Source organism: Mobula birostris, chromosome 14, assembly GCF_030028105.1.
Source record: "Mobula birostris isolate sMobBir1 chromosome 14, sMobBir1.hap1, whole genome shotgun sequence".
Lineage (NCBI taxonomy): Eukaryota > Metazoa > Chordata > Chondrichthyes > Myliobatiformes > Myliobatidae > Mobula > Mobula birostris.
Window position 1 is genome coordinate 6,892,618 of NC_092383.1, and position 12,163 is coordinate 6,904,780.

Here is a 12,163-nt window from a genome sequence, read left to right on the forward strand (position 1 = left end):
ACTTTGCCCATACCCCTGACTTGCAGATGCATCAGTGTTCTTTCATTATCATTGGGCCAGAAACCTGGAGCTCTCCTTCCCAATACACACAAAACACTGGAGGAACACAGCAGGTCACGCAGCATCTAGACTTGCTGCCTGTTATGTCTGCTGGAGCTTAAGACAGCAATAAAGGTCCTGCATTCTTCTGTCCTTGGCCAGTCAGATGTAGAAGGCTTCTTCATTGCTGTTTCCATAATGGTTTTGTTTTACCAGTCAAGATTGTTAGCCCTGAGCTGAACCCCTGAACCTGGAGGACCGAAGGACCACTCTTAGTCTGGCCTCTACCCTTTGACCTGTTTGGCATGGGTGACCCTACCAAGAGCCAAATCATGAGGCACTGACTCCAGCCAATGTAGCTCTCTGAGATATTGAGGCACACAAGCCTCAAAACTTTACAGCAAGGTTGTAGTCCTCTTGGAAGAGGCAGCATCTATTGAGAATAAACAGCCAATGATTCAGGCCAAGATTTTTCATCGGGGTTCCTGATGTAAATGTCAGCCTGAAGTGTTGACTGTTTATTCAGAATCAGGTTTGTTATCATACGTCATGAAGTTTGTTGTTTTGCAGCAGCAGTAGAGTGGAAGAGTTTAAAACATTACTACAGGTTACAATACGAAATATACAAAGAAATTAATAAGGTAGAGTTAATGGATCATTCACAAATCTGATGGCAGAGGGGAAGAAACGGTTTCTAAACCATTGATTGTGGGTCTTCAGGCTCCTTTACTTCCTCCCTGTAGCACCACATACAAAATACGAGAAATTACAATGAGTATATATTTTAAAACTAAATCGTGCAAAAAAGCAAAATAGCACGGTAGTGTTCACGGGTCATGGACTGTCCTGATGGAGGATCCCAGCCCAAAACATTGACTGTTTCTTCTTCTCTATAGATGCTGTCTGACCTGCTGAGTTCCTCCAGCATTTTTTGTGTGTTGCTCTGGATTTCCAGCATCTGAGGGTTCTCTTGTGTTTATGATCTTTTTTCCAACTGTGTCTTCAGGAGCAGTTGAAGAAACTGACTGCATGGGTGCTTCTGGAGGCCAATAGGGGTGGTCAGCAGTGCGCGTATCCCGAGATTAAACGGTTACTGTTGTGGGTTACTTGGCCTTGAGGGAGGCAGAGGTGCAACTGGTTTAGGTGTTCTTCAAAGGAGACAATGAATTCCCCCTACTCCTGCTCAGCACTCTGGAGCTTCTGCTGAGTATTTGCTTGTGTGTGTGTGGTGTGAAAACTAGACTGTCCTGGAGTCTTTCATCCCCAGGGCCAAGTAAGAAATGCTCCCTGAATTCATTCAGTCATTCTCTCTTCTCCACTCTCCCGTCGGGCAGAAGATATGTTTGAGAGCATGACCATCTATCCCTTTGTTATCAGACTCATGAGTAGACCTTTCATACTCCAGAAAGTGAATGGTTGATTTCCCATTCTACCTCATTGTGGCCCCTGCATTGCACTTTCAATATAGCTCTATCGCTATATTCTGCATTGTTTTGCCTTCCTACAAGAATGGTCAGAATGGGAAACAGGTTCTTCCCTCAAGCCACTTGGATTTTCAGCTCTCGGCCATATCGTATTCAAAGTGTTGCTGGTTAATCTGTACCCTACAATATTTGATGTTTTGCACTTTTTATTTATGCGTAATTCATCTGTTGACTTAATTGTTAATTTCCGAAGTTGTTGTGTGTTATTGTGCTATACACCCTGTTTTGGAGAAACGTTGTCTCGTTTGACGCTATGCATGTATATAGTTAAATGACAATAAACTTGACTTGACTGCAAACAGGAACTTTTTGGTGTATCTCAGTCCATATGCCAGTAATAAACCAAAAGCAATACTGTACCGATACCCCATGAAACCAGCAAGGTGTGACTGGGAGCAGGAGGGGAGGGTCAGGAGCATGAAATAGACATTGAACGTAGATCGCCGCAAAGCTGAGCCCAGTGTAAGTTGAAAAGATAAACAGGAAATGTGGCAGGATGCTGATTTAACGAGGCCAGGCGGGAGCACTGTAGCCCGATCAGTGAGAATTCTGTGTGTGTGAAAGAGAGAAATATCAATTCTCATGCAAGGGTAACTTCCCACCAGACTGTTGCAACTTTATTAATGGTTATGGCACAAAGAGAGAACAATATTACCTAATCTACCCTCCTTCCCCGCCCCTCGGTAGAACTTCAATCCTACTCTCCCGAAACTGGTGACTCATACCAAAATCAGTCGGTGTTTATGTTCCTGATTACTGACCCGTGTAGGCATTGATGCTGGGTGTCTGTGTGAGGGGGAATGAGAGCTCCTGTAATGATGTCCATATTTCAATGCGCACGTGTGTGAGACTTCCAACTCGACTCCTCACATGAAAAGTAGTCACTTGCAGACAGATAGTATTTGGCCGTGTAGTTGTAGTTAGTTGGTCTTGAAAGACTGAAAGAGACTTTGTGTGTGTTTTTGAGAGGTTTAAAAAAAATAGTGAAACTTGGGCCGACTATTGTTCTAAAATCAGGAGCTTTTATTCTAAAATGGGGATCACTCTTCCACAGAGAGATTGAATTCTCCCACCACGAACAGCTGTTCAGAGCAGCAAAATGGTTAGCAGCTGTTCAAACTGAATTGTACTCTGTGTATTAGTGTGTCTGTGAATGAGAGAGAGAGAGAGTGTGTGCGCGCATGAGAACGTGTCACGGAAGCCTTCAAATCATGTTGACAGCCTGACCATAATTTTCAATGCAGAACCTTCTCAAACCCCTCGCCAGTGTGGACATATCCTATTTGTTTTTGGCTGATTCTGGTCTTGCAGTCTTCGTTTCAAATGTAACAAGATAGTACACTGTTAAGACCATAAGATATTGGAGCAAAATCAGGCCTTTTGGCCCATAGAGTCTTCTCTACCATGTCATCATGGCTAATCCATTTTTCCCCTCAGCCCCAGTCTCCTGCCTTCCCCCTCATATCCCTTCATGCCATGACTAATCAAGAATGTATCGACTTCTGCCTTAAGTATACATAAAGACTTGGACCTCACAGCTGCCTCTGGAAAAGAATTCCACAGATTCATCTTTTTCTGGCTAAAGAAATTCACCCTCCTCTCCATTCTAAAAGGACATCCCTCTATTCTGAGACTGTGTCCTCTGGTCTTAGACTCTCCCATTGTAGGAAACGTCCTCTCCACATCCACTCTATAAAGGCCTTTCACCATTCGATAGGTTCCAATGAGGTCACCTCTCATTCTTCTGAATTCTAGTGGATACAGGCCCAGAGCCATCAGATGCTCTTCGTATCACAAACTGTTCAATCCTGGAATCATATTTTTGTGAACCTCCTTCAGACCCTTTCTGTTTCAGCACATCCTTTCTTAGATAAGGGGCCTAAAACTGCTCACAGTATTCCAAGTGAGGCCTCACAGTGTTTTATAAAGACTCATCATTACATCCTTGCTTTTATATTCTAGTCATCTTGAAATGAATGCTAACATTGCACTTGCTTTCCTCACCACAGACTCAACCTGCAAATTAACCTTTAGGGAATCCTGCACAATGACTCCCAAATTCCTTTGTGCCTCCGTTTTTTGTATTTTCTCTCTTTTAGAAAATAATCGAACCTTTCATTTCTGCTACCAAAATGTATGACCGTACACTTCCTGACACTGTATCCCAGCTGCCATTTCTTTGTCTTTTCTCCTAATTTGTCTGTCCTTCTGTAGCCTCTCTACTTCCTCAAAACTACCTGCCCCTCCTCCTATCTTCATATTGTCTGCAAACGTCGCAACAAAGCCATCAACTCCATCATCCAAATCATTGATATGTAAAATAGAATCGGTCCCAACACAGACCCTTGTGGAGCACCATTAATCACCAAGCAGAAAAGGTTCCCTTTATGCCCGCTCCTTCCCTCCTGCCTGTCAGTCACTGATTTATCCATGCTAGAATCTTTCCTGTAGTACCATGGGCTCATAGCTTGTTAAGCAGCATCATGTGTGTGGCACCTTGTCAAAGGCCTTCTGAAACTCCAAGTACACAACATTAACCGATTCTCCTTTGTCTATCCTGCTAGTTACTTCTTCAAAAAAAAAATTCCAACAGATCTGTCAGGCAAGATTTTTCCTTGGAAATTATGCTGACTACTGCCTATTTTATCATGTGCCTCCAAGTACCCTGAGACCTCATCCTTAATAAGCGACTCCAACATCTTCCCAACCACTGAGGTCAGACTAACTGGCCTTTAGTTTCCATTCCTCTGCCTTTCTCCCTTCTTGAAGAGTGGAGTGGCATTTGAAATTTTCCAGACTTCTAGAAGCACCCCAGAATCTAGTGATTCTTGAAAGATCATTACTGATGGCTCTATAGTCTCTTCAGCCACCTCTTTCTGAACCCTGGGGTGTACACCATCTGGTCCAAGTGACTTAATCTACCTTCAGACCTTTCAGTTTCCCAAGAACCTTCTCCCTGGTAATGGTAACTTCACACACTTCATGACCCTGACACCTGGAATTTCCACCATACCGCTCGTGTCTTCCACAGTGAAGACTGATGCAAAATACTCATTCAGTTCATCTGCCATTTCCTTGTCCCTCATTACTACGTCTCCTGCATCATTTTCTAGTGGTCCGATATCCACTCTCACCTCTCTTTTACAATCTATACATCTGATGAAACTCTCGGTATCCTCTTTAATATTATTGGCTAGCTTACTTTCATATTCCATCTTTACCTTTTTAATGACTTTTCTGGTTGCCATCTGTTGGTTTTTAAAAACTTCTCAATCCTCTAACTTCCCACTATTTTTTGCTCTATTATATGCTGTCTCTTTGGCTTTTATGTTCACTTTGACTTCTCCTGTCAACCACGGTTGTGTCATCGTGCTTTAGGATACTTCTTCCTCTTTGGGATGGATATATCCTGTGCCTTCCAAATTGCTTCCAGAGACTCTTGCCATTGTTGCTCTGCCATCATCCCTGCCAGTGTTCTTTTTGAATTGGTTCTGGCCAACTCCTCTTTCATGCCTCTGTCATTCCCTTTACTCCACTGTAATACTCATACATCTGATTTAGCTTCTCCTCAAATTCCAGGGTGAACTCAATCATATTATGATCATTTGTCCCCTTGGGTTCTTTTACCTTAAGCTCTCGAATCAAATTCTGGATCATTGCACAACACCCAATCCAGAATAGCTGACCCCCTGGTGAGCTCAACCAAGAAGCCATCTTGTAGGTACTCCAGCAATTCCCTCCCCCAGAATCCAGAAGCAACCTGATTTTCCCGAGAGCACCACTCTGATTCTGTCCACTCAGACAACGGCTACTGCGCTTGCCTCTGCCTTCCGTTAACTTGTTCTTGCTAATCGATCCCAAACACTGATTGGTGGCTGGCCAAACCTCTTTTTTTGCTGCTGGATTTTTTTCCTCAGTCAGTGAACCTCGGGCAGGACTTGGGCTGAGGGGAGTTCTGCAGAGGTTTATAAGATTGAGAGGCGTAGATAGAGGAGACAGACAGTATTTTTCCCTCAGGACTGAAATGTCTAATACCAGGAGGCATGCATTTAAGGAGAGGGGGAGTAATTTCAAAGGAAATGAGGGACACTTTTTTTAGACGGAGAATGTTGGGTGCCCAGAATACACTGCCTGGGATGGTGGTAGAGGCAGATACGTTAGGGACTTTTAAAAGATGTTTGAACGTGAGAAAAATGGAAGGGTATGGATATTGTGTAGGTGCAAGAGATTAGTGTAGTTGGCCATCTGAGTACCAATTTATTTGGTTCAGCTCAACATTGTGGGCTGAAGGGCCTGTTTCTCTGCTGTACTGTTCTATCTTCTGTGCTGTCACTGTTGGCCAATATTGTGAATAATTTTGGGCCCCGTTATCTCAGGAGGAATGTGCGGACTCTGGAGAGGGTCCACAGGAGGTTCGCAGTATGATCCCAGCAGTGAAATACTAATCGTATAAAAAGCATTTGATGTTTCTGGGCCTGTACTCAATGAATTTTCGAAGGGAGATCTCATTGAAAGGATGTTTCTAAGGGTGGTTGAGTCTAGGGTCTGAGGGCCCAGCATCGGAATTCAGGACTGACCTTTTTAAAATTGAGAAAGAATTTCCATTGAGAACATCTACCATAAATGCTGCCAGGGCAGGACGAAAAGCATTATCAAGGATGCATCTCACCCTAACCATGAACTTTTTACTCTTCTCCCATCCGGTAGGCACTACAGGAGCCTCTGCTCCCGCACCAGCAGGCACAGGAAGAGCTTCTTCCCTGAGGTTGTGACGCTGCTGAACCTCACATCACAGCGCTAAGCAATATTGCAACCATATTGTACTGTCTCAGTACTTTTGTATTTTTGTGCTGTAGCACTCACTTGAGTTATTTTGTAAATAACAATATTCTTTGCATTTCTGGTCAGATGCTAACTGCATTTCATTGGCTTTGTATCTGTACTCGGCACAGTGACAATAAAGTTGAATCTAATCTAACCTAATCAAATCTTTTGTCAGAGGGTAGTGAATCTGAAATTCATTGCCACAGACTGCCGTGGAGGCCAAGTGGTTTGTGTATTTCTGGCAGAAATTGATAGTTTCTTGATTGGTCAGGCATTAAAGGGTATGGGGGAAAAGGTGGGAGAATGTGGTTTAAAATAATTATAAGGATTTAGGGACCTACACTGGCCAGTTTGAGCACAGTGAGATACCAGTTGCCTCAGTGATATAACTGGCCAAGTTGTCAGTTTTAGTGAGGTTGGTTAAGGGCTAAATACTGACTGGGATATTAGAACAACTGTCCTCCTCTTCAATACTGTCAGGGGATGGTGCCGGAACCCTGGGTCTTGAGCAAGGTTGAATTGAAGTGGTTTGTGGATTGGACTCTGCAGTTCACATTATGGTGTGTTCTGGTTTCTGGCGGGTCATTTATTTGTTGCTATTTTGTGTGATTTTGATTGGGGCAGACTGGTTCTGTGACTTGCAGGTAACGAAGATGCAGAGCTGGGTTGGGCTCAACTGAATACGCCTGGACTTTTTCGATGGCTTTGTTGTTTGGCATTTTATACTGTGTTTTTTGGTTTTTTTTGCCATTGCATGATTTGGGTTTTTTTGCGTCTTGGGGAATTGATCATTTTCTTTGAATGGATTCCATGGTTTGCTTTGTTTTGCGGCTGTCTGTGGGGAAGACAAATCTCAGGGTTGTTTACTGCATACATACTTTGAAACTTTGAAGGAGCTGTTCCTAAAAATTTTGAGTGTGGGTCTTCCGTCTCCTCTACCTCCTTCTGAATGGCAGTTATTAGAAGAGGACGTGTCTTGAATGGTGGCAGTTCTTAAAGATGGGTATTTTAAGTAACTTAAGAGGGAACAGGACAAATTCCTTTGCACTATAGGACCTCTAACGTTAATGGAGACACAAGGGATGGAAGATGCTGGAATCTGGAGCAACAAGCAACATGCTGAAGGAACTCAATGGGTCGAGGAACTCGGCCCATCATGCTGCAGGACTTTGACCTGAAACGTGGGCAATCCCTTTGCTCCAGCAGATGTTGCTCAGCCTGCTGAATTCTTCCAACTCATTGTTTGTTTCTCTAACATTCGTGTTGTCTGATGGCCATGGTCCTAGCAGAGTCCAGTAAATATTTTGAAGTGAGGATCTTTTGCCTAATAAGGGTTATCTTTGGGTTTGTAGGAAGACGTGGACAAACTCGTTGGGTTGAAAAGTCTGGTTGATTCTATAAATGCTTGCAATGAGGCTTTTAAATTTCATCCTTTAAGGAGGATGGAAATATCTGTGATGGGGTGAGGCCAGGTCAAATGGGTTAGATGGCGATTGGTCCGTGTTATGTGTCACCACTGGGGAAATCTTTTTCATGGATTCTTATGCCCTGCGTTTTCCCTTTGCAGACTTGCAGCCTGTGACTTACTGTGAGCCAGCCTTCTGGTGCTCCATAGCGTACTACGAACTGAACCAGCGAGTCGGGGAGACCTTCCATGCCTCACAGCCTTCTCTGACGGTGGATGGCTTCACTGATCCATCCAACTCTGAGCGCTTCTGCCTGGGGCTGCTCTCCAACGTGAACAGGAACGCAGCAGTGGAGCTGACGAGAAGGCACATTGGTAAAGGAGCTGGTTGATTGTTTGGAATTCCCACTCTTGAATGTGGTGCCCCCGCCTGACGAATACGCATTTGTCATGATTTCTTCCAATGTGTCCCTGGCCAATCTCCAGCCTCCAGTCTCTGAAACAAGTTCATTCCGAACATGTAGCCCTTCCCTGCCCACATCTCCTTATGCTGGCTTCTTCCGCCTTCCTTTCCGGTCCTGATGAAGGGTCTCGGCCCAAAATATTTAGTAAATTCCCCTCCATGGATGTTGCCTGAGGTGCTGAGTTCCTCCAGAATTTGGTGTGGGTTGTTCCAAACTTTTGATGACTCAGTCCTGATTTGTATAAAGTCATCTCTCACTGGCTGAGAGATCACTACTTAACATGGTGTCTTTCTGATCACTTGAACCTTCTTCACATATAGCGTGCAACAGTACAGCAGAGTACAGGCCCTTCTGACCACAGTTTTGTGCCAAACCCCTCTTTCACAAGAGTGCACTATTTTTCTATCATTCATGTATCTATTTAAGTGTTTCTTAAATCTGCCTTGACCACCATGGCTGGAGCATGTTCCATGCACCTACTACTCTCAGTATCTTAAAAAAAACTACCTTTGACATTTCCCCTATACTTCCCTCCGCTCACCTTAAAGTTATGCTCTGTAAGTTAAACATTTCCCTTCACTACCCTTGATACTGCTCCCTAGAACAGAGGCTTGTGAATCTATGGAATTTGTTGCCATGGTTGACGGTGGAGGCCAGGTTGCTGGGTACACTAAAGGCAGAGATTGATAGGCTCTTGAGGTGTTAAGGGTTGTGGGGAGAATGCGGGGGACCATTCAAGTCCATGCTGAACAGTTAATTCTGTCCAGTCCCATCAACCCGTCCCTGGACCATAGTCCTTCTGGACTGTAGTTCGTGCCAGTGTTCCTCAGCCGGGTAAGTACAAGCCTGGGTCATTTGTTGATAAGCTGAGATCTACTGTTCTATCTTCCTTTCTGATTAAAACTAAATTTGGGGGCTAAATATTCTTCAGTAGTTGACGATCAGTTTCAGGTGCTTCAACTTAAAACTTGTATCTGTGCTGTTTGGAGAGAAAGTGGGAGGAATTATTTGCACTGAACTCGTGGTGTGTTGGCATGAATGAGGAGTAGGGAGCTCCTGGCATGTTTCAGGAGGTAACTAGAAGAAGCGGACAAACATTTTTTTTCATTCATGGCTTGTGGTGGCATGGGCAAGATCAATGCTAATGGTCCATCCTTATTTGTCCTTAGTCTGTATATTTCCCAAAAGGGAATAAGACACCAGGCGGCCTTTCACAATAGACCAATGGATGCGTGGTTACACTTACTGATTCCACATGGGTAGCACGGCAGCCAGGTAGTTAGTGTAATGCTTTACAGTGCCAGTGGTCTCGAATGGGGTTCAATTCCTGCCGCTGTCTGTAAGAAGTTCGTACGCTCTCACTGTGACCACTTGGTTTCCTTCCAGTGCTCCTGTTGCGTCCCTCGTTCTAAAGACGTAACACCTGTGTCGCGTTCATCTCGTCTGACTGGTCGTCACACTCTTTATGGGAAAATCAAATTACATAGCACTACACTAGGTGATAGCAGGCCATCAGAAGCTCTAGACATCAGAAGGAGGCAGTGAATAGAAAACACACATTTCTGGAGGTAACTTTTGGTTATTAAAAAAAAGATATACAAAATATTTACATGAGCAAGAACAATTCAAAATTCCAACATTCTGTTTGACGTCCAAATCTCAGATATCAAACAAAAACCAAATTCCTGTTTAGTTAGAATTAGTGATATTCATTAGAATAACCTTTGTTTCTCCAATTTCTCTAACTAATTAGATCTAGTGTTATTCCCTAAAGGTTTACAGACTAACCTTTCCTTTTTTTTTAATCCCTAATTAGTTAGAAAATTAATTGAATTCCTATTTTCAAGTATTATGGTTAACTTTAGTTTCAGTTCGTCAGTATGGCTACAAATTCAAAAATTATGTATCTATACAGCATAACTCCTTTTGCGACAATCCTCCCAACATCACAACTCTTAAACAAAGTAAATCTCATTCAGTAAATTATCAAAGTCTTCGCAAACGTAATCAGTTCTTGCAGAAAATCTAATTCAGATCCTTCGAATGGAAATAAGCTTGTATGTCCAACCATATTAAATCCTCCACGCCATTAATCATTTTGTTCCCACGCTGGTTCTTTGATTTTGGGTGGTTTGCCATCTTGTTTCTTGTTTCGTTGGATGAAATAGTTGATCATCCATGGACAGTCGAATCACAAACTTATACAAAAAAAACCTGTATACAACAGGATTACAATCCGTAAGTTTTTTTATACACATTCTATTTTCTATTTCAAAATAACTCAATATCACATTGTCATATCCAAACATTTCTTAGTTACAACACTGCTGAACATATTTCACACTGAAATTTATACACTTGGAAGAGTAAAATTTTAACTCACCAAATCCCTTGGTGTGAACATAGAAATTTACAGCACATTACAGGTCCTTCAGCCCACAATGTTATGCCAACCATGTAACCTACTCCAGAGACTGCCTAGAATTTCCCTACTGCATAGCCCTGTATCCTACCCAAGAGGCTTTTAAAAGACCCTATTGTATCCGCTTTCATCACTGCCTCTGGCAGTGCATTCCACACACCCACCAGTCTCTGTGTGGAAAAACTTATCCCTGACACCCCCTCGGTAGCTATTTCCAAGCACCTTAAAACTATGCCCCCTCGTGATAGCCACTTCAGTCCTGGAAAAAAGCCGCTGGCTATCCACATAATTAATGCCCCTCATCATCTTATACACCTGTATCAGGTCACTGCTCATCCTCCATCGCTCCAAGGAGAAAAGGCCGAGTACACTGAACCTATTCTCATGAGGTACGCCTTCCAGTCCAGGGTGATTTAATAGAACCTAATTCCCGGTTACACAGTAGAAATCTTGGGCACTTGCCTTTGCCGATATGTTTCATTACAGCTGCTGCTTGTTACAGCTGTAGCTTCCATAGCTCTTTTATCGCTATCGTCTCTCCTCCAGGGGTTTCACCCTGAGGTTTTCAAGTAGGATAGAGATACCCATTACTAATTCCACCTTTAACAGTTTATATCTTTAGTTTCTAAAAGCTTGCTATGTTTCTCTCGCTTTCCCATGCTGCGTCAGCCATGCCTGGTTCTCACATAGCTTTTTTCTCCCCCCCCCCCCCCCCAGTTCTTTTTTAAATTTGATAAACTTTGTTTTCACCCCTCCACAGGTGGAGCTTTCTAACATTACATCTTCGGGTTTAATTAACCTGGGTTACATTAGGGTTGGTAATTTATAAGACTATAAGATATAGGAGCAGAATTAGGCCATTTAGCGCATCGAGTCTGCTCTGCCATTTCATCATGACTGATCCAATTTCCCTCTCAGTCCCAATCTCCTCCTCCTCCCCATATCTCTTCATGCCCTGACCAATTAAGAATCTATCAATGTCTACCTTAAATATACGTAAAGACGATCTCCACAGCTGCCTGTGGCAAGGAATTCCACAGATTTACCACCCTCTGGCTAAAGAAATTCCTCCTCATCTCTGTTCTAAAAGGACGCCCTTCTATTCTGAGGCTGTGTCCTCTGTTCTTAGACTTTCCCACCAAAGGAAACGTCCCCTCCACATCCACTCTATCAAAGCCGTTCACCATTCGATAGGTTTCAATGAAGTCACCCTTCATTCTTCTGAATTTTAGTGAATACAGGCCCAGAACCATCAAATGCTCCTCATATGACAAGCCATTCATTCCTGGAATCATTTTTGTAAGCTTCCTTTGAACCACTCCAGTTTAACCACATCCTTTCTAAGATAAGGGGACCAAAACTGCTCACAATACTTATGGGCCTGCTACGCTGGCTCCGGAAGCTTGGAGGCACTTGGGGGTTGCCCCCAGCATGTCTTCAGGCTGTGCTGGTCTTTGACGTCAGTGATACATTTTGCTGTGTCTTATGATGATTCAATGTACACGTGACAAATAAAGCTAATCTT

At 43.3% G+C, this 12,163-nt stretch overlaps 1 protein-coding gene across 2 annotated transcripts in view; it reads left to right on the forward strand.

Moving 5' to 3' along the window:
• smad3b (SMAD family member 3b) overlaps nucleotides 1-12,163 on the forward strand; it is a 146,388-nt gene that overhangs the window by 109,051 nt on the left and 25,174 nt on the right. For both annotated transcript variants that reach the window (XM_072278028.1, XM_072278029.1), the window contains exon 6: nucleotides 7,915-8,127. In XM_072278028.1, the coding sequence (XP_072134129.1) occupies nucleotides 7,915-8,127 (213 nt within the window). The remainder of the gene's footprint in view (nucleotides 1-7,914; nucleotides 8,128-12,163) is intronic.